Source organism: Lampris incognitus, chromosome 8, assembly GCF_029633865.1.
Source record: "Lampris incognitus isolate fLamInc1 chromosome 8, fLamInc1.hap2, whole genome shotgun sequence".
Classification (NCBI taxonomy): domain Eukaryota; kingdom Metazoa; phylum Chordata; class Actinopteri; order Lampriformes; family Lampridae; genus Lampris; species Lampris incognitus.
The window spans coordinates 43673525-43696335 of record NC_079218.1 but is presented as its reverse complement, the minus strand read 5'-3'; the positions used below and the strand labels follow the sequence as shown (position 1 = coordinate 43696335).

At 45.9% G+C, this 22811-nt stretch overlaps 3 protein-coding genes across 3 annotated transcripts; all 3 read right to left on the bottom strand.

The window, feature by feature from the left end:
• Window positions 1-4142: 4142 nt before the first annotated feature.
• LOC130116406 (protein asteroid homolog 1-like) lies at window positions 4143-6694 on the bottom strand. The gene is made up of 3 exons (XM_056284319.1): window positions 5423-6694; window positions 4650-4857; window positions 4143-4369 (listed from the first exon to the last, which is right to left on the bottom strand). Exons 1-3 carry the CDS (start codon window positions 6692-6694, stop codon window positions 4143-4145), a joined length of 1707 nt encoding a protein of 568 aa, XP_056140294.1.
• A 10658-nt stretch (window positions 6695-17352) lies between these two features.
• Window positions 17353-19011, bottom strand: LOC130116479 (claudin-4-like). The gene has a single exon (XM_056284385.1). The coding sequence runs from the start codon at window positions 19009-19011 to the stop codon at window positions 18001-18003; it is 1011 nt and encodes a 336-aa protein (XP_056140360.1). The 3' UTR covers window positions 17353-18000.
• Window positions 19012-21740: 2729 nt separating this feature from the next.
• Window positions 21741-22403, bottom strand: LOC130117188 (claudin-4-like). The gene has a single exon (XM_056285359.1). It carries the CDS (start codon window positions 22401-22403, stop codon window positions 21771-21773), a length of 633 nt encoding a protein of 210 aa, XP_056141334.1. The 3' UTR covers window positions 21741-21770.
• Window positions 22404-22811: the final 408 nt, after the last annotated feature.

The following is a 22811-nucleotide window of genomic DNA, read 5'->3' as shown; positions in this document are numbered from 1 at the left end:
AAAGAGATTTACAAAATGACTGATGTTGCTCATCTTTTTTTCAGGATCTAAGGGAGGGCATTCTAAAGAAAAAGTGAGAGCAAACACCTTAACCTTTTTTAGATATAGACATGTATGTATATAGACATACATACATGCATGTATATAAACATGATATAGAGATGGAAGGACCAGGGGCCCCTGTTTACAGGTCAGTTTGTGTAGATTGTGAGATTATGGGGGGGTAAATCTGTTGTGTCTTTTCCAAAGCAAACTAAACGACAACCCCACAGAAATAAAAACTCATGAAATCCTTTGCAACAGAGGTGTCAGGACCACAGTCCTCTGTATCCTCATTCTGCTGATGCCTGTATATAGATCAATGTGAAAGAGACCAGGGTGCTTAATAAAATAATAATGGATTACATTTATATAGCGCTTCATCTAGACACCCAAAGCGCTTCACATTTAAGGGGTCGAAACTCACCTCAACCACCACCGATGTGTAGCACCACCTGGGTGATGCACGGCAGCCATTTTGTGCCAGAACGCTCACCACACATCAGCTTGAGGTGGAGAGGGAGGAATCGTACAGCGAATTATACGGGGGATGATAAGGTGGCCAGATGGAGACAGCCAGGTTGGGAGCCTCCTACATTTTGTGATAAGTGCCATGGCCCATGGGCATGGGATCTTTTTTCAATGACCACAGTGAGTCAGGACCTCGGTTTAACGTCTCATCCGAAGGACGTCATCTCCTACAGCACAGTGTCCCCGTCACTGCACTGGGGCATTGGGGTTTTTCTTTTTTTTTTTTGTATAGATTACAACATTTTGGCCTTGGACTATGGTAATAGATTAAGAAAAGGATTGGATCATATAATGGCAGGAACTCAAACTGGCTTTAGGAAAAACTGACATATAAGCAATATTAGACTGGCGCTTGACCTGTTGGACTATGCAGATGAAGCACACTCCAAGGCTCTCATTTTGTTTTTGGAATTACAAGGCATTTGACACAATTGAACACAAATTTATTCTTCAAACTCCACAATTGTGGCTTTAGGGATAAATTTGTGTGTATAATTGATATGTTACATAGAAATATACATAGCATTGTATTACTGAATTTGGATACTTCAAAAAGATTTCCAACAGAGGGATGTGCCAAGGTCTTCCACTTTCTCCTTTACTTATTTTGGGTACAGAATTATTATCTTTGAATATCACCAGTGACAAAAGTTTACAGATAACCTTTATATTTGATAAAGAAATCATGATTTCTCCGTCGGCAGATGACACAACCTTATTTTTAAAAGACAAAAGTCAATTGCAACAAGCCATTAACTTAATTAATCAATTCTCAAATGCCTCAGTTCTAAAGTTAAATCTATTGAGTGTGAAATTATGTCCTTAATGAATGTTGTGATTATGTAATATGGAGTATTACAATTAAGGAATCCGTCAAGCAGTGGTGGATCTAGAGATTTTTTCCTGGGGTGGCAAAGGGGTGGCAAGACTGTGTCCCAGAGGTGGCAGCTGCCACCCCTTGCCACCCTGTAGATCCGCGCCTGTGAGGGGGAGGGGGATTCTAAATCGGCGACTTCTGTTTGAGATGAGTTTGGTGCGGGTCTCATTGACCTTCATCATGCATGTACATAAAATATACTTTAAAAACATATTATCTGATTTATAAATGGGGTGGAAACAGGGGTGGCAAGACTGTGTCCCAGAGGTGGCAACTGCCACCCCTTGCCACCCTGTAGATCCGCCCCTGCCGTCAAGTATCTTGGGATACATAGCACTGAACACCTGGTGGCGAGGCAACGCCAGAATTTTGCTAGTAGAATCAAAGAGGTCACATTGTACATCAAAGTTAGTAAGCATAGTCAACAAAGACGTTAGAACAGTATGCCAGCATACATTTGACGTACCGAGAGAAAGGCGGGGAACGTAGAAGATTGAAGCGGACCGAAAAAGGCAAATGGAGACAAAAACCATGAGGTTGTTCCGCTCACAGTCAACTTCCTGACTGAGTCACATGATACAAAGGTCACGTGCTTAAATGCACAAACTGATGTTATACAAGGAACTGCCAGCAGGGGGGGAGATAAACCAATCTAAAAGAAAATAATACCCGATGGGGTCAGAACACTCCCCGCCTGGTATCTATAGATAAAATCCATTCACTTAGCCCTTGGAGAACAGGGCTTGACAGTCTCCACCCGCTCCTCCTCCAGCCGTCTCCACCACTCCTGCACATGTTTGCAGGGAGCAAGACGAGCTGGGGCCCTCCACCCTGAAGAGATCAAAAAAACCCTGGGCGAGACAGTGACCCGCCGCCCTGGTCGTCAAGGACAGATCCCGGAGCAAGACCTGCCACCAAGGACGCTGGTCCACAGGGCCGAAACATCAGCAGGGGTACCCCCCATCCTCTTTAATGGCCCGATGGAGACAGAACAGTGATATGTCAGTGATGACAGGTGAGAAATCCTGACTGCTGGGTTGTGTCCATGCCAAAGGCCCTGTGGATGAGGTGAAGATGTGCATGCACCAATACGAGATATCAGTGGTTTCTAGGGGAGGAGGCAAATAACATGACTGACTTTCTCCGTATCTCTAAACAACAAAAAAGGTTTAATTTTGGACCTCAACAACTTCCTTTACCTGAACGTCAAGGGTCAGTATCAACGATGACTCCTTTTTTCTTTTCTTTTTTTTACAGATGCCCCTGCATAAGCTGGTAGACTGCATAATGCCAAGTTGAACTGAATATATGGCAGTAAATGACCAAACAGCAAGATTTTAATCTGCCATCAAGTTGTTCATAATTCAGGTACATCCAACTTCTTAACCATGCCTAGATTTTAAGGGGTAGTTACAGCTGTGTAATGATATTTTGGAGAACATATGTCTTAGAGAGGCCATGCAAATAGCAAAAAGTTTTTGAAACAAATTTAAGGAAAAAAGCTGCTTAACTTTATGGATAATACAGCTATAACAGGCTAATAAGGTTTGTGATTATTTTGTTGATGGTTATGGGATTGCCATTAAGAATGTTAACCAAAAATGTATTGATTCTCACTGAAAGTAAGCCTAGACTGTTTTCACTGTATAGGCCTCGGCTCAAATATGCAAATGCCATTGTTTGTCGAGTGTTCTGAGTCCGGACGGAAAATTGTGTACGCATTGTTTACCAGTAAGCGCCAAAACGGTTTGATCTGTTTGAACAGAATTGCAAAAAAATGACACAAAAAGACACATTTTATCATTTTATATTTGAGGGTACCCAAGGGAAACAACATTTGGTACAACTTGGTCATGAAAACATAACAAATATAACCTGGATGAAGTGGCGGAGGGAGGAGTACCTCCTCCCACCACCTCCTCAGTGAACAAATGCAGGTTTGATGCTTTATATCTGCTGCACCTTACTATCCTCCACTGGAAGAAATCTACAGTGTCTGAACTTCACAAACTGTCTAACCTAACTTAACTAACTAAGGCTATTTGAACAGGCTACAATGCACCTACATGGTCTAATCTAAACTTACTACGATACGGATAGTGATAATTCTAATCTCTTCTGAAAGCATTTCTAAAAGCACATTATCATAAAAGAACCAGTGTAATCATTCTCCTTACACTTCTTCCCTCTGGTCCTCTAATACTTTAATCTAGCGTTGATGTAGATTAGGCTTTCTTTTATCTAACGCCACTTCCTAAGCGTGTTTTGAAGGGTGGAAAACAAGTTTGTAGCGTGAAAGTCTTCTTTCAATAACTTCGCATGGATTCTCTTGCGGTTCCTCCGTTTAGCTGCAAGCTGGTGCACCAGAGGACCACAGTACAGCCTGGTTGTGAAGATAAATATAAATCAATCAGTCGCTCAATCGATCAAGTTGCATTTTATGTAGCGCTTTTCAATATCATAAGCAATGCATTATAGAGATTTTCACATTATCTTGGTTAAGGTAGATTTTTCTGTATTATTCTGAAGTTAAAAGGCTGAAAGTGCAAAACACAGAAACACTATAACTTCTGCTACTGCTGGTGTGAGTATTAGTAATGACACTACTTCTAGTGATATGCTTCAAAGACAGTAAAATGACATTACAAACATCAATATAATTTCTCTGGCATATTTTTTGTTAACCAACTCAGGACTACTGTTCAAACACTAATTGCATCATGCAGAGAAGAAGGCAGCGGGTGATACCGTACCAGGAAATGCCAGGTTCAGGGAGGGGCGAGCCCAGGAGCTGGTTCAGCTGGAGGCTGTCTTTGAGACGGCTCTGCCATTGGCTGTAGGCATGAGCCACAGCAAGGTCCAATCTCTCCTCTGTTTCTGCCATCTTCCTTTTCTTCGTCATCTTCCTCTGGAATATTCCATCTACATGGTGACATTTGAAAAATTTCAATCCAAAATGTGAAGCCAGACCTACGAACCTTCTGCCAAATTTGATTACTCAAATAAAAGCACACATCATTCTGTGCTCCCACTACCATTACCAAGCATACTGAGACATTTAGTAATGAGATATTAGTTATTCTGAGGACTGAATGTTGTATAATCCAGAAATATTGACTAAACCATTTTGATTGGTTTACACTATAATTTAAATGTCCTTAAAATGTAAATTACACCATGGACAAGATCAGCACAAACTAACCATCGCTCTGTTTGAGGCGTTCTCCGTACACAGCCCCCAGTAATAAGGCATCGACGTAGCAATTGGAGATATCCATGCAGTTTTTCTTCCAGAAATGGATGACACAAACTGGAAGCTTCAAGTCATTAGGGATGTTGTTTAAGTCTGGGTTGGGAAAAGGAACGTGTAGAGCTTCTACCAACACTGCCAGGCATGTTTCCTGTGGGGCCTAAAGGACATAATGAGATTTGTGGTAATGGTTCTTGGCCTAATTTCATTCAGATAGTCACACACACACACACACACACACACACACACAAATGCACGCACACACACATACACACACACACGCACGCACGCACACACGCACACACATACACACAGACACACACACACACACACACATTGCAGACATTCTGCATTCCTAAAAAACCTTTTTTATCACTGGACTGAATCCCGGGATAATTAAACCTTGGTGGGTCATCCCGGGTCGTCCTCTGTGTGGAGTTTGCATGTTCTCACTTTGTCTGTGTGGGTTTCTTCTGGGGGCTCCAGTTTCCTCCCACAGTCCAAAGACATGTAGGTCAGGTGAGTTGGCCGTACTAAATTGTCCCTAGGTATGAATGTGTGTGTGTGTGTGTGGGGGGGGGGGGGGGGGCTGTGATGGCCTGGCGGCCTGTCCAGGGTGTCTCCCCGCCTGCCGCCCAATGACTGCTGGAAAAGGCCCAGCATCCCCGCAGCCCTGAGAGCAGGATAAGCGGTTCAGATAATGGATGGATGGATGGATAATTTACCTGATTCAATCTATTTAGCGGCAGATTGTCTTCTTTAAGGGCGTTGGGTCGGATAGGAGAGACTCTCTTCTCTTCAACCTTCAGCTCACCTGGTTTCCTGTCATATTCTGTGACAAAGCCTTGTTCTCTGACAAGTAGCCAATAAAGGTATTGCCTAATTTGACCAGAAGCAGAGTGACTGCTATGGAGGTTTATGTTTTCCACCTGGGAGCCCAAATACATCCTCTGTAGTCGCAGAACATCGATGAAAAATGAGGTTTGTCTCCCCTGCATCAGTGGCAGCACCATCCAGTCGGGCAGAACATTTAAATACTCTGGTTTAACTGGTGGGTTTCCGTTGTCATCAAAAAATGAATCAATGGTGCAAGCAGGGACTTTGGAATATAAATCAGAGGAATAGATAAGTTCATGACACTTTTCTGCTGTATAGTGACCCGTCTCTTTTAAAACAAAATTAACAGCCTGCTGCTGATTCTGCACCTGGGCTTCTTGTGTGGCGAGAGTTCCTGACAAGAACCAAAGAATGGCACGCAAACGGTCTAACTGCCAGGTTTTTGATCTATCACCAGGATATTTCCTTAAAAACCAACCTCTATCCTCTAATCTTGAGTAATCATTTCCAGCAATTGAAGCAAAGACTGGCAGCAGAACACTATTTATCTCAAAGTGGTCACAGAAGATGGACGCCCGATAGCGCTTGGCCTTGATCTCGTTGTCCTTTTTGCCCTGCCAGTCAAAGTGGAGGAGAGGAAGTAGACCTAAGCTCAGGTCATAGATGTAGAAATTACTGTCATGTGACACAACAGGACACTGCCACTTGTTTGCCAAGGAGACAACCTCGGGGTCCGCTTCTCCAAAACACTGGGCAAAGGCAACATTTCTTTCTCGCATGATTTGTTTGAAGACATCTTTGATGAGTGGAGGTAAAACGCCATCCCGTTCTTCTGCCCTCCGATTTACAATCCTGCTCACTTTCTCCACTTTGTACTCGAGACGGCAAATTTGAGTCGGTATCTTCTTGTCATCGCGGTCTGCGCCTCCATCCAGAAGTACATATGCCTCAATTTCACAGGCTTCGAGAGCCTGGAAAAACTGGCACGTCACGTCTTTGAATCCAATATAATCCCCACCGTGGCTCCCGTCCAGATTGACTTTAAAATACAAAAAGCGATACAAGCTTGAGCCATCAATAACAATCTTTCTTTTTTTCAATGTAAAAGTCTCCAAAATAGGATGGCTTTCCGCTAATTGTGTCAAACATTGGATCCCCATGATTCGGTAAAAAGTCGTTGAGGGCACGAGGTCGAACGAGAAGACGTCACTGCTAGCTGTTTCCGGCTTTTGCCTTGCTGGGTAGGTGTGATATGTAGTAATCATGCTTAGCCACTAGGGGCGCTGTTAATCTACCTGCTGAACAACCTGTAACGTCACAGAACAAGAATCACTGAGTAAACAGTCAAGTCAGCACATAAAGAGCTCTAAGTCTCAGTTTGTATGCACTCATCAAATAATGATATATCTCTGACATGGTGTCAGAAGCAAACAATGGAGCAGCTAAAGCCACCCAACAGCTTGTGCCTGGAATGAAACCTGGCAGAAAATCGGTGCTCGTGGATCCAGAAGCTCGAGCTATACCTGACAGCGAGCGGCATCCCAGAAAAATCGGGAAAGGGGAAGTGCGCAACCTTTTCACGTGTGGCGGGAGACAACGCTATAAAGGTATTTAATACCATGCGCTTTGATGATGATGTGGACGATTTGGATGTACCGAAAGAAACGTTTCGGCAGTACTGTGAGCCAAGAAGGAACACCACTTACCCGAGACATGCTTTTCACGAGAGTCCAAGAATGAGAGATGCCAAATGCAAAGTTCTTTTCCGTGTTAGACGCAAACCACGGGGGGGGGGGGGGGGGGGTTGGCAAATACAGCTAGATGAGACAGTTCTAAGTTGTGTACCTTTAACACGCCATTCGGTTGGTACCGATTCAAATGCCTTCCCTTTGGTGTGTCTCGTCAGCACCGGAGGTTTTCCAGAAATGCATCGCCCAGAGACTGGAGGACTTGGAAGGACGACATTCTAGTGTGGCGTGCAGACAGGGAACAACATGACAAAAGGCTGAAACAGCTTCTTTTTTTCTTTGGAAAACTTTATTTTCCAATTTTCAAGTTTTTTTTAGAACAGGTATACAAGGCACACGAACAACAACAACAACAACAACAACAACAAAAAGAAACATGTAGGATCCCCCCTCCCCTTGGGGGAAAAAAAAGGACTATGCAGGGATTTCTTATTCCAATTCCACATAATAACCATATTTTTGAAGACGATATAAAGTTGTACACATATATCTATAAGCATTGTCGTTACAACCAGGTAAATAAAAAGTACATTCAATAAAAGGGAAAACCTTCAATAAAGTCTATGAAAGGACTCCAGGTCAAAGAAAAGTTTTTGCGGGTTTTACATATTTTATATCGGAGCTTTTCTACAGGTAGAAAGGACAGCACCTCCCTCAACCACCGCAGAAATGGTGGCGCTTTATTCGACTTCCGGTCAAATAGGATAAGTCTGCGTGCTAGTAATGAGGCAAATGCCCTGCAAAGTTGTGACCTTACAGTTAGGGGATGGTATGCCAAAGATGGCTGTGTGAAAATCAGGGTTTATGGTCTGTTTACAGAAATGTGAGAATACAATACATATCTGTCCCCAATAACTGTTGAGGGAGGGGCATGCCCAGGACATGTGTTTTGTGTTTGTATCCTGTAGTGTGTGTCATGCTGTCGGTCCGAGCCAATAGATAAATGAATGCTGAAGCGTTTAACTTCTGTCTGTTACTTTTCTAACTTCATGGGGAGGTGCAAATTCAACTACCGGTGGTTGGAGAAAAGCATGTTTAGTGCTTGGTTGAAACCGGTGGAGGGGAATGTTCTTGAAGCCTGCTGCATCTGATGCAAGAAAACTATTTAACTCAGGACGTTGGGGGTAAAGGCTTTAGAATCGCATGGTCAGTCAGAGAAACACAAGACCCAACACTGTTGTTACTCGCAGGCTTGTGTGTGACTATGTCACTCTACACGGAGGTGTTACCAAGGCCCCCCTCACTAAGGAGCTCCTGAATTCTGTGGCATCAGCCAGGTCCAAGTACCACGTCCACCTCACTCAGGAGAGAAGGAAGAAGGAGTCGGAAGCACAGGGTCAGAAGAGAAAGGCTGTAGAGGACCACATGGAGGAACTGAAAAAGAGATGGGAAATCATCCTAAAGGTGTGTGAAGGTCTGGGCAGAGATGCAGACAGGTTTGCAGAAGAGGCAGAGGGCAAGGCTGGCAGCAAAATGGCAGAGCTCATGTCCACGTCAAATATTCTGAGGGGCCACAAGGAGAATTTGGCTGAGCTTGAGATCACTGAAAAGGAGATTATGGCCAAGGAAGAAGAGCTCAGAAAATAGCTCTTGACTGACTGACTGACTGACTGACTGACAGACTCAGTATTCTGTATATTGTGCAGCTGTGTATAGACCAGTGTGTGACTGGCAGATGTAAACGCACACTAACTGTCCCCAAACTCCATTCATACCCTCACACATAATCTTCGATCTGTAGGAGGTGCCTGTACTGTAGTTGTTGTTGTTTTTTTTTACTGCATGTTCATTAAAAGAATTGTTCTGATGGAACGTGAAGTTGTTCTTGTTGAACGTTAATACATTTATTTTGTAAGTAATTCTAGGGCTTTATTTTTTCAGTTATTTTCCTTCATTCTTTTTTATTTTTGCCGTGAAATAGGTCTTACATTTTAATCAAAGTGGCCTTAAAAAGGTCTAAAACAGTCTTAAATTCAACCTGTTGAAACCTGTTTATTGAAATACAAGCATGCTTTATCTGCTGCAAAAGCAGCGTATCTCATTTAATCAATATTAATAAACATAACCCCAGATTTCTCTTTGACACTGTATCTAAACTTGCTAAAAAGCAGCTGTCTTATTAGCTGCTCACCATTCACGGCCCATGAGTTTCTAGACTTAATCATCAACAAAATTTGTTCTTCAACTCCAGCTACTTCTGCACATCCTGCCTAACCAAGTTCATATACGAGTCACTGATAGTCCCTGTTATTACAGCTTTTGAGACTCTCGATACTTTAATGACATGTACTTCGCGGTCCCACTGTCCATGATGCCTCCATGCCAGACAAGCTAAATCCTTTCTATGCCCGCTTCGACAAGGACAATACTGACCCAGCCACAAAAATCCCCAACCACCCAGAAAACCAGGTGCTCTCTCTATCAGTCGCAGAGGTCAGAGAATCACTGCGCAGAGTGAACACATGGGAGGCTGACGGACCAGACAGCATACCGGGTTGGGTCTACCAGGAATGTGCCGACCAGCTGGCTGAGGTCTTCACACCTATATTTAACCTCTCACTGTCCCAATCTAAAGTCCCAGCATGCTTTAAGACCACCTCTATCATTCCTGTCTCCAAGAAACCAACATCCACATGTCTGAATGACTACCGACCCATAGCACTCACCCCCATTGCCATGAAGTGCTTTGAAAGACTGGTTCTGGCTCACATCAAAAACATTATCCCCCCCACATTCGACCCACATCAGTTCGCCTACCGTCCCAAAAGGTCTACTGAGGATGCCATTGCCACTGCCCTGCACGTTGCTCTGACCCACTTTGAACTTAACAACACATACATCCGGATGCTGTTTATAGATTACAGCTCTGCCTTCAACACTACCATCCCGCCAAACTAACCACCAAACTCCTCTCCCTTGGCCTCAGCCCCTCCCTCTGTAACCTGACCCTGGACTTCCTGACCAACAGACCTCAGTCTGTTAGGTCAGGTGACCACTCCTCCTCCACCCTGACCCTCAGCACAGGTGCCCCTCAAAGCTGTGTTCTGAGCCCCCTCCTTTTCTCCCTCTTTACCCACGACTGCCTGCCAACTCACCCTTCAAATGTTATAGTTAAGTTTGCAGATTACACCACAGTCATTGGCCGTATCACCAACAATGACAAGATGGCCTACAGAGACGAGATTGAGCACCTCACATCATGGTGTACTACCAACAATCTTGTCCTTAATGTGCAGAAGACAAAGGAGCTGATTGTGGACTTCAGGAGGTCTAGATGCTGCAGCCACTCCCCCATTCACATCAATGGGGTGGAAGTGGAGCGTGTTTCCAGCTTTAAATTCCTTGGAGTCCACATCAGCGAGGACCTTTCGTGGACATAAAACACCCAGGCCCTTGTGAAAAAGGCCCAACAACGCCTGCATTTCCTGAGGAGGCCGAGGAGCGCCCGTCTACCCCCCAAATTCTCACCAACTTCTACCACTGCACCATAGAGAGCCTCCTGACCATCTGCATCTCAGTGTGGTGCGGCAACTGCACCTCAGTAGACCAGAAAGCTCTGCAGCGGATCGTCAAGGTGGCACAGCATATCACCGGTACCCAGCTCCCAGCCATAAAAGACATTTATCACAAATGCTGCCTTCGAAGGGGTCTGAGCATCAGCAGAGATCCCACCCACCCCAACCATGGACTGTTCTCCCCCCCTGCACTCTGGGAGGCGCTACAGGAGCCTCAGAGCCCGCACTACCAGGCTCAAAAACAGCTTCTTCCCACAAGCTGGTGCCCACCTTAACCTGGCTACCCACTGAATGTCTGTAGATATTTTTAAATATTTTGTACTCCAGCTCTCTTTTAACTTCTTTTTAGCCTTTGGTCTTCATGTGTGTATATCTTATATTGTGTTTGCTGTGTTTGTCTGTGTCTGTCTTGCACTGTTTGGTGAAGCCACCGCCCTCATTTCATTTTTAACATGTGCCTGCACATTGTTTTTAATGACAATAAATTGAATTGAATGTGCCCACCAGGCCAGTAGGTGGCAGTGGGTTAAAGTTCATGCGCAGTGCGTTCTAGGATCAGAACGTGGCAGCCATGGAGCAGACAAGACGTGATTAAATGCACAGAGACCAGATTTACTTTTCAGCTTGATTTATTACAAAACAGAACATTACGTGGTACCAGGAGTGAACCAGGCAGAACACGGATGCGATAAAAAAAAACCACCGGGGACTTTGAAGTTAACTGGGAATGTAGACTTGCTGAACTGGAGAAATTTCAAGCAGCAGTTCAAGCTTATGTATATGTCGTTGTCGTGGCTATAGGAGTGACGGGGGCGTCGGATGAGCGAAAGACCGCCATGCTGGAGCTGATGCGCTGGAGGTGCACAACACATTCACGTCTGCAAACGAGGGAGACAAAAACAAGCCGGGCGACGTCATCAAGAAACACTGCCTGTCAAAAAAAGCATGAGTCTTACGAGAGGCGTCTGTTTAGATCGCGGATGCAACGCGAAGGAGCGACTTTTGATGGCTCTCTTGTAGACCTTAAGCTAAAAGGCTAGTGCCTGTAACTTCGATGCACTGAAAGAGTCAGTGATTCGCGATCAGATTGTGTTCGGCACATGTGACAAGAAAGTCAGAGAAGCGGAACTGAGTTTGGACAATGCTGTGAAAACATGCCAGGCCAGCGAGTTACATAAACAGCGTGTGGAAACGTTTGGAGGGTCCCGCTAAGGGACTAGCTCTAGCTCTGCCAAGTGCGGATGTAGACGCCGTTTCATTCGAGGGAAATGGGCGCGGAACATACCGAGGCGCTCGAAGCAAGCAAAGTGACACATTTAGCTGCGAACGTTGTGGAGATAATCACAAACCCGGGCAATGCCCGGCATTTGGTAAAACGTGCTCCAGGTGTAAGGGAAAACCCACTATGCAAAAATGTGTTTTTCAAGAGAAAGAAAAGAGCGCAAGGTGTATGTAGTGGATGAAACTGATGAGGACAGTGACTCACTGAGTGATTCATTTTTAGCGAACATATAATTTCCCGTGACTCTGAAAAAGGTGCGCAGCCAACTGAGAGTGTAGACAGTGGACATCAAGTCAATGCAGAGGGAACAGAAAAATGGACAGCGCCTCTGTTAGTTAATGGGAAAATGGTATTCTTCAAATTAGACAAAAGCCAACCTGATTAGTGTAAAAGACGTTAAAGCACTTAAAGAGAAGCCACAAATACATAAACAGACAGTCCAACTGAAGCCATCTGATGGACAGCCAATAGAAACAAAAGGGGTGTGCAGGCTGAAAGTGAACGTAAAAGGGAAGCAACAAAATCTGATGTCCGTGGTTGTTCCTAATGATCACGAGTCACTGCTAGGAGACAAAGTATGTGAGGACCTTGAGCTGGTCAAGAGGGTCTACCAAATCAACAGTGAAAAGGTGGTTCTTAAGACTCACAGCGACACAGTAACTGACACTGAGCAAAAGTTTCCTGATATCTTAACAGGCCAAGGGACGTTGCCATTCACCTACAGAATAGAGCTGAAAAATTATGCCAAGCCAGTCATGCATGGAGAGTGCCAGCACCACTTCAAGCCAGCTTAAAGAAAGAACTCAACCGGATGGTGAAATTGGGAGTCATACAATGTATCAAACAACCGACAGATTGGGTGAACTCCATAACGTGTAAAGCACCCCAGTGGTGAGTTAAGCCTGTGCCTAGACCCCAAAGATCTTAATGAGAACATTAAAAGAGAGCACTACCAGATACTGAAACAGGGGCCAAATTCTAAAGTAAACTAGATGCATCTCATGGTTTCTGGCAACTGAAATTGGATGATGAGAGCAGCAAGTACTGCACGTTTAATACACCGTGTAAGTTGTGTACGTTAGTTTGGATAATTGTATGCCCGCCTGGCCAGCAGGTGGAGCCATGGAGGCACCAATCTCAGTAATATGAGGCGCATAGATGGCGTCATCATGCAGCGCAGGTGATTCGGAACGGTGCAAAGAAACGAAGCACATGATTGCATGGAGTTGAGCTCCCGAAAAAATACAAGAGTTAATTAAATGCGACAAAGTGGAAACGGTTAATTTAAATGCGGTAAGTGGAAACGTTGTTGAACCAGCCTCATCACAGCTCAGTACTGCACGTGTACAGCCAGTGTATTGTAACGTGCATGGATAAGAAGACACGCTGGCTGCTGGCTGTCGGGTTTGACCCTTTAGTCGAGCGGTTAGCGATGTCGCCTGCGATGCGGGCGATATGGGTTCGCTTCCCGGCCGCGGCAGTTCCTGTGGTTGCGTTGTCCCCCGAATTCGCTACAGTATGGTCCCACAGCCGTGGTCAGCGTTTCGTTATTCGGCACGCTGTTGTTCAGCAAGCTGTGTGTACAGCTAGCCGTGTATCAGTCAACCAAACGGTTAGCTCATGTACAGTTTGGAAACAGCTAATGTTGTTAGCTTGTGTACAAGAGGAAATACATTTTCAACGAACATTTGTGTCATCTCGTCATTTATGGGCTGCGTTCGCAACGCCACTAAATCTCGACAATTGCGATAGATAGTAAATCTGTGTCAGTCCAAACGTTTGTAGTTCAAACGTTTACACACCGTTTGGCAGATACTGTGTCCTTAGACTTCCATTTGGAATCAACTCAGCCCGAAATCTATCACAGAGCAATGGAAACGATGATTGGGGGTCTAGAAGGCACCCAGGTTTACATTGATGACTTAATTGTGTGGCGCTCTACACTACAACAACACAACGAGAGACTGCTGAACCTCCTACAGAGAATCCATTTGAGTGGTCTGAAACGTAACAAAAACAAATGTCAGATCAGGGCAACAGAGATCACTTTCTTAGGTGACAAGCTGTCGGGAGAAGGAGTGGAACCAGACCGCTCCAAAGTACAGGCCATTCTGGTCATGCCCCCGCCTACAGACAAGAAGGGAGTACTGCGAGCCATGGGTGTGGTAAACTTCCTGGGCAAGTTCATCCCGAATCGCTGCAAAAACGGTCTGTATCAGAGATCTGCTCCACAAACGCAAAGTGTTCAAGTGGACTGCCAGACATGACAGAGAGTGGAAAAGGCTTAAAGAGACACTTACCACAGAGCCAGTGCTTACCTTTTTCGATCCCTCATGCAGAGCAAAAATCTCCACGGACGCATCCAAAGACGGATTGGGCGCTGTGCCTCTCCAGGCTGACAACGATGACAGATGGAGACCAGTGGCATATGCGTCCAGAGCAATGACAGAGACTGAAACACGACATGCCCAAATTGAAAAAGAAACCCTAGGGTTAGTGTTTGGATGTGAGAGGTTTCATGACTGTGTCTATGGACTACCCACCTTCACAGCAGAAACACATCACCAACTGCTCATTTCAATCTTCAGAAAAAAACTTAAACGACATGTCTCCCTGGATCCAGTGGACGATGATGAAGTTGCAAAGATATGATATGCATCTAGTCTGCATGCCAGGTAATTCAATAATTCTGGCTGATACACTGTCCCGAGCACCTGCACCAGTTACAAAGACACGGGTCAGCACCATCTCTGTGGATGTGGAAATGCATGTTAACTTGATTGCTTCCTCTCTCCCAGTGTCAGACATGATGTACAAGAAGATTGCACTAGAAACGGAAAAAGACGTGACATTGCAGACAGTGATGGCCAAGCTCCAACATGCATGGACAACAGGTAAACTCTCACAATTCTATCCTATCAGGGCAGAGCTGAGCATGGTCAATGGCCTACTGCTGAGGCAAAACAGGATTATGATTCCAGAGTGTATGTGCCAAGAGATGCTCAGCCGGATCCACGAGGGTCACCTTGTCATTGAAAAGTGCAAAAGAAGGGCCAGGGAAGCTGTTTATTCGCCAGGTATCAATAGAGACATGGAGACACTGATTAGTAAAGGTGACACATGTCAAAGGCACAATTACAAGCAAACCAAAGAGCCAATGCTGATTCAAGACATGCCAGCTGAGCCATGGCGAAAAGTAGGAACACATCTCTTCCATATGAATGGATAGGACTTTCTCTTAATAATAGACTATTACTCAAACTATCCTGAAATCGCAGAGCTAAACAGCACATCTGCAAGCACTGTTATTACTCACCTGAAAGACATCTTTGCCAGACACGGAATTCCTCAAACAGTGCAGAGTGACAGTAGCCTAGAAAACAGAAAGTTATAATGGACTTGTAGGATAAAAATAAAATAAAAAACAAAAAACAAAAAACGAGACTTTGAGTCTGGTTGGAGATATCCTGTAAGACATTGGAGTGTGGACTTATTTGAAAACTCTTATCAAAAAGTTACGTTGAGTTAGGATACCTGAAAAGGAAATAATGTGACTTGCCTGTTTGTTGTTATACAGCATACCTGTACTGAAAAAAGTGTTAAAATATTGTTTAATGTTTAAATGATTAGGTGTAGCAATAGCTAAATGGGACTTACCCGTTTGTTATTTTACCTAATGTAATGTTACCTGGGATACTGTTTTTTTTTCAACCACACCTCCATAGCCACCCATAACTAAGAGCACGTAATCGATATCTCCCACGTTTAAGGCCTCGTGGGAACATCATATGTGACTGTCAAAAGAAGTTATTTGCATATACAAAACCGAAAAGTGACACGTGATTTGTGTGAGTGTCAACCATTGAAACTAAATTTGAATTGTTGTCAAACACATTGTTGTCTCTCCACATTTACCCTGCTCATCTCAGACGGGAGCTCACTCTCTGTCCAACCAGTTCATCCAGTGCTTCTCCACAGAACCGAAAGCCCCCCCCCCCCCCCCCCGTAGAGAAACAACGCCTACGGCCAATTCATAGTTAAAGTTAGCCAGCGTGCTAAGCGGCCCATAAGGAGCTCAAGTTTTTATTTGTGTCCAGTTTACAGGTAGATTTGCATTTGAAATGGTGCGATCTTTAGAAGACTCATACTAGTTGAAGAGTGAGTTGTTACTTAGTTGGTCGGATATGTGATTTTTCTCTAAAAATATACAAATGTTTGCCTACGTGCAGGCACGAGGGAAGAGGTTTTAAGTAGGGGGGCTGCCAAATAAAGACGAATGAGTCGAGAGAGAGAGATCTCTTTCTTTCTTCTTCTTTTTTTAGGGGGGGGGGTTCTCCCCAATTGTACCCGGCCAATTACCCCACTCTTCCGAGCCATCCCGGTCGCTGCTCCACCCCCTCTGACGATCCGGGGAGGGCTGCAGACTACCACGTGTCTCCTCCGATACATGTGGAGTCGCCAGCCGCTTCTTTTCACCTGACAGTGAGGAGTTTCGCCATGGGGACCCAGCGCGTGGGAGGATCTCGCTATCGCCCCCCAGTTCCCTCTCACCCCTGAACAGGCGCCCCGATCGACCAGAGGAGGCGCTAGTGCAGCGGCCAGGACACGTACCCACATCCGGCTTCCCACCCGCAGACACGGCCAATTGTGTCTCTTTCGGGACACCCGACCAAGCCGGAGGTAACATGGGGATCGAACCACAGATCCCCTTGTTGGTAGGCAACGGAATAGACCACTACGCTACCCTGACGCCCCGAGAGCTCTCTTTTTAATCACAACTCCCGTGCCCCATACACCGCACGACCCCGGGAGTGCTCTTTTATGAGCCCCCCCCCCCCCCCGTACCAAATGGCGACATCAGTCCCAGTCAAGGTCCTCCGGTCAGTAAACGCTCTCCTACTTATCTGAGTCGAAACCCCAAAACAACAGCACAAGAATAATCACACCATGAACAACCACGTCATTAAAACACAATTTTAAATCTAACATTAACACTCCCATCAGCCATTGCGCTCCCACAGCGCAGAACCGCCGACAGTCAGATCGACCGCCTCCTCGGTCGCTACAGTATGACGTCATTGTTTTGTTTGTAAAGTGCGTGTGTAGCAGATTTGGAATGGAGTGTTTACTCACTTTATTATTAAAAATGTACATTCCACGCACTGTTTAAAATAAAGGTATGTTTTATTTTTTTAATTTTTTTTTTGCATTTGTAGCTTAGGAAAAGTTAGGCATGCTGTTGTGTCTAAGATGTTACACAGCCACCTGCCACTACTGGGGGAGGGGGCTGCACCCACCACTAGGAGGGTGCAGCCCCCCCTCCTTCCCGACTTAATGCCTACGCATACTATACCCAAAAACAATACAAATTAATCACAAAATCGCCGAAATTTTTTTTTTACAGTTTTAACATATACATACTGTGTGCAAGTTAATGTACAATCGGTGATACACACTGTTGATAACAATAACAGATATCAATTGTCTCCACGCCGTTGCAGAAAAAAAATCGTGACTTCATTCTTTTTAGAAAAGGTTGGAGGGTTTGACTGGCCTCTTATAGGCTGAGTGTGTATGTTTCCCTCAACGTATAGCGTCTAAACCTGCAGCGTCCATAACATCTCCCTCTGTTCTTATTTTTTTTTTAAAATGCAGAGCTGTTGATCCAGAAATATCCATGGACGGACTGATGTCGTTGAAGATGTGTATGTTTTTTTTTCAAATTTCACAAATCATTTTTGAAGTTTCATCCGGCAGCAGTTAATGTGTAACCAAACTCCAGCGGAATGTCAGTCCATTATTTTGCAAAGCATATCTAAAACATTTCATAGTTACATCATCCTGAAACAAGTAAACATTAATTTTCTACTGGTCCATAGTCTCATTATGTGTCTTTTGTGTGTATATGTGTTTGTGTGTGTTTATATATATGTTCTAGCTGGGTTTAAGGATGCATCCCCAGTAGCTTGAGAGTTGACTGACTCTTGTAAGCTCTCCTTGGATGCAGCTCTTTTAAGCTGGGATTTCGTGGTACTCGTACTTTCCTCTGAATTTCTTGACGCGGGTCTCTTCATCTGAGACTTTGTGGACGGTGTCCTGCTACCACCAGTTCCCCCTGACCCTTGCTTTGAGTTCAACTCAGCCACTGCTGGCCCATCCTCCCAAGGTGGCCTTTTGCTCGCCAGTCCAGGCTGGGGTTTTGTTGACGCTCCCTCATTGCTCAACGATCTTGCAACCACTGGCTTCAAGGGCTGAAAACTTGTTGGCGGCCCCCTGCTGCGCTGAGAAGCTGCCTGGCTGGATCCGTTGCTCGAGCGGACAACAAGGTAGCGGACCGAGGGACTCTTGTCTGCATCGTGGGCTTTAAGGGGGCAGGATGAGCTGATGAACAACCCTCCTCCCAAAATGAGCAGGATGGATGCTCCCCAGCCAATGTACAGACACGCTCCGATCTCCCTGCGCTGTGCATCAATGGACGCGCTGTAGAACCTCTGCACCACCGCTCCGGCCGCCCACGAGGCGGGAATCAGACACAGCAGCCCCGTGGCAATCAACACTGCCCCTGCTGCCACACTGACCTTACCCTTAGCCCTGCCCCCGTCCTCGTCCAGGAAGCGAGTGCATTTCCCCCCGACAAAGGCCAGTAGAAGTCCCATACCGCCTGTTACGATGGCAAGGACTGTGAGAGCCCTGGCGGCCTGCAGGTCTGCGCTAAGAGCCAAGAGGGAGTCGTAGGGTTTACACTGGATCTGGCCCGTACTCTGGACCACACAGCTCATCCAGATGCCCTCCCAGATGGTCTGTGAGGTGACGATGGTGCTGCCCACAAAGGCCGTGACCCGCCACATCGGCATAATGCAGCTGATGATCACCCCTACCCAACCCAGGAGGCAGAGGGCGCTGGCAAGCATCTGCATCCCCAGGGAAGCCATGGCGGAGAGATGCTCTTCTAAACAGCTCTCTGATGTTGCGCTCACAAATCACAACGCGGCGGCAGCGACTTCAGTTCAGCCGTGGCTTCTGGAATCAGCCCACCGTGTTCTCCCTCTCTCGCCCTATGTCTGTCTGTCTTCCTCTTCTTCTTCATATGATGTTATCGTGTTAACAAACCTCCTTCTTCTCATTTGTCTAGGATCATTTCCCCTCCTATAACATCTTTTATGTGGGGTATGTATCCCGGCCTCACAGCACACTAATGGTACGACTGTTTTTTTCTTGTTTTTTCTTTGTGCCCTGGCTGGCTACCTTTCGTTAGCTTCTAGTCTTACCTGGCCGCAGGTGTGCATGGATTCCACCTCTGCCGGAGTGGAGTGTGTCTGTTTACAGCCACATTTCCTCTTATCTCCGTCTCGTCCCCCTTTTGTCCCCTACTTCTATTCCCTCCCCTCTGCCGGCCTTCTCTTTCTTTCTCTCCTCCCGCTCTCTCTCAGTCTGTTCATTTACCTGTCACTCTTTCTCTTAGTTTCCCCCTGTCGTTCTCTCTCTTACGGTTTCCGTGTCTCTCTACCAGAGTACTCCTACTTCTCCGTCCGCTGCATAGTGTGTGTCTGTCTACCTGTGTGTCGCTGGCCGGCTGTATCTGCACCACACCCAGACTCTCCCTCTGGAGATGACAAGGAGGAGGGGGTTGACAGAGAGAGCGAGAGCGAGCGAGAGAGAGAGATGGAGAGAGGGAGGGGGGATGGAGAGAGAGAGAGAGGGAGAGAGGGAGGGGGGATGGAGAGAGAGAGAGAGGGAGAGAGGGAGAGAGGGAGGGGGGCCAGCGGCGAGCATTGCAGCAAGAGTTATATTTTCCTGCCACAACCTGAGAGACAGTGGGTGACGGCACCTATTGCTACTGTTGTTGTTTAATATCATTATCATTGTTGTTGTTGCTGTTATTATTATAATCCTTGTTGTTGTTGTGTTGTTGTTGTTTTACATGCTTTGGCAATATGTACACAAACGTATATGTCATGCCAATAAAGCACATATTGAATTGGATTGAATTGAATTGAGAGAGATGGAGGGGGGTGGAGAGAGAGAGGGGGGGTGTGACTATGAAACCTGACATCACCTTTTACCTGTTGCATTCTAGAAGTTGTTTTCAAAACCAGAAAGGGCTTTGCTGCGTAGGAAGAACGATGAGTGGCAGGATGTCTGATGGGTTTGTAAGACGCACTGACGTCATTTTGGGGGGGCACCTGTTTCCACGCGCAGGTGTGCATGCCCATATGCAGGTGTCTGCGGATGGAGATGGCGCTCTGTTAGCCTAAGGCGACCGTGCCGATGTGTAATACGATCGCCTGGAAGAAGCTTTGTCTCACTTGCTTCTTGTGTATTGTTCAGAGAAACGGGTTTCGACCACACCACACCACACCACACACGCGCGCGCACACGCACGCACATGCACACGCATACGCTCCATCTCTCTCCCTCTGTCGCTCGCTCGCTGGCGCCAACATGTCAGCCTCACTTTAAATAATCTTCGGTCTTTTTTTCTTCTGTAATTGTGTAGAGAAGAGCACCAGTTGCGTAACAATCTTTATTTATCTTTAATATTTAGTTAACGTAACCGTTTTTTGGGCAGATTTTGGGAAAACTCAAAGGTGGGGTACAACCAGGTGTGACGTGCCCCACGTGGAGCGCCGCTCCGTCCAGAAAGAAACGTCGTGACGGTGCCGCAAACAAGGCGTGTTTGGTTTCTCCTACTGTTTACCTGTCAAACACACGAAGAAGAAGAAGAAAAAAAAAGAGAGCACGATAATGATACAAGTTGCTCTGGTTGTTTCATACGTTTCCTCAGCAAAGGTTTATCTCCACGCTTCTGGAAGTTTGTATTCTCTACTTGTAAAAAAAAAAAAGCAGTGGGGCGTTTTATCAGCGTCCAGCCCAGGTCCCCATAAACTCCCAGCAGAGCACCACCTTTGATAATATGCTGAACACACACACACACACGCACACACACACACACACACACACACTTTATGCATAGTGTATTGTCATCTGTGGTGAAGTAGTCCGCATTGTTGCGTGACTGGTAACACAACCTGTTTGCAGGGATTCGTCCATGAACAAAGACCAGAAGGCTGGTTGAACAAGTTTTTTTGGGGTGTTTTTAATGTAGGAAACTTTTGGCTCTCCCTGTTAAAAACAGGAACTGTTGTGGAGATAAAAAAAAAGAATGGGAGCTTTTTTATTCTTACATATATTTATTTCAGAAATGACACAAGTTAAATTCAGTAGAAGTCACTGACACATATAATATGATGGTTTCCTGATGAAAGATATTCCAGGAGTCCATAGTGCCCATGGCTGGTGATGCATACCCATGTAATACTAACAGTCACTTTATCAAGTTTAATATTCCAGTTCAAATGGCTTTATTGGCATGACGTGGCAATGTACGTCACGCCAATAGCATGATATCCAGTAGCATGATATATCACGATATATCATGATATGATAATATCAGCAAACATTAAAGAATTACACTAAAGCATGCAGGAGGAGCACACAAAATATTTTTTGCAAAGAAAATGTGTATTGTCGCTTGTTAAACAGATTACATTCTGACTGGCTGACTGCACCGACTGGCTCACAGCAGAGACTTGGCTCATCGTCAAAGGATAAATTGCAAGTCACAATTTCAACAAGTGTTTTCTAATCCCTTTCTTGGGTCTTCGCTACTTCTTCTGAGCCCATGTCCTGCCTACACATAGGCGCTGCTGCCGTCCACAGAGCGAGCCTTGGCGTACTCCGCACCATAGTCCTTCTCATCGCCGGGTGGGCAGGAGCTGCAGAGGAGACCCCCGCCAAGAAACAGCAGCCCTGCCGAGCCCCAGCCGATGTAGAGCGAAGCCCCCAGCTCCCTCCTCTGGGCGTTGGTCATGAGCGGGTTGTAGAAGTCCCGGATGATGGTGTTGGCCGTCCAGCAGACAGGGATCAGGACCAGAAGCCCTGCGACGAGGAAGACAATGCCGGCAGCAATAGCCACTTTGCATTTTTGCCTCTCGTCCTCCACGAAGTTGGTGCACTTACCGCCGGCGATGCCGAGAAGGATCGCGAAGACCCCAGCAATGATGGCGATGATGACCAGTGCTCTGGCGGCCTGCAGGTCCTGGGGCAAAGCCAGGAGGGAATCGTAGACTTTGCACTGCATCTGGCCTGTACTCTGGGTGACGCAGTTCATCCAGAGACCTTCCCAAATCACCTGCGACGTGACGATGTTGGCACCGATGAAGGCTGTCACCTTCCAGGTGGGGAGTGCACAGATGATGATGCTCCCAAGGAAGCCAATGATGGCCAGGGCCAGGCCCAGCAGCTGTCTTCCTCCGGCCACCATGTTGACGCGGCCTGTCTCCGGAGAGTCGGGCCAGGGTCGTGCTACCTGCACGGAAAGTTAGATAGCAGAGACACGACGGAGAGGAGAGAGTGGGAGTCTGTTGTGCAGCCGAGGGGCGGACAACGACTCCCCACCTAAAGGTGTTGTCATAAGAGGAAAGGAATGAGGAGGAGCTTTCCTTACTTCTTTTTCCCCATCATTTTTTCTTACTTCAACTCTAAGCTGAAACTGGTTTCTGTCAACAAAAAAACTAACCTGGCCAGATTTCTTCACTATGGAAGATGCTACACACATGCACGCCCCTTACCCTGGGATATGTAGTGGCTATCATCATGAGGACTTAATACCTCCCTAAAAACTGTTGTAAGTTTATAATAGGGTGTTCTGAGCAATATTTTCTTTTTAAAT

Bases quoted from the DNA above. Each gene is read 5' to 3' on its own strand.
- LOC130117188 (XM_056285359.1), bottom strand. From the start codon at position 22,403: ATGGTGGCCGGAGGAAGACAGCTGCTGGGCCTGGCCCTGGCCATCATT.
- LOC130116406 (XM_056284319.1), bottom strand. From the start codon at position 6,694: ATGGGGATCCAATGTTTGACACAATTAGCGGAAAGCCATCCTATTTTG. The intron at 4,858-5,422 runs GTAAATTATCCA...TATGTCCTTTAG, and splicing joins CGCTAAATAGATTGAATCAG to GCCCCACAGGAAACATGCCT. The intron at 4,370-4,649 runs GTTAGTTTGTGC...GTCACCATGTAG, and splicing joins ACGCCTCAAACAGAGCGATG to ATGGAATATTCCAGAGGAAG.
- LOC130116479 (XM_056284385.1), bottom strand. From the start codon at position 19,011: ATGGCTTCCCTGGGGATGCAGATGCTTGCCAGCGCCCTCTGCCTCCTG.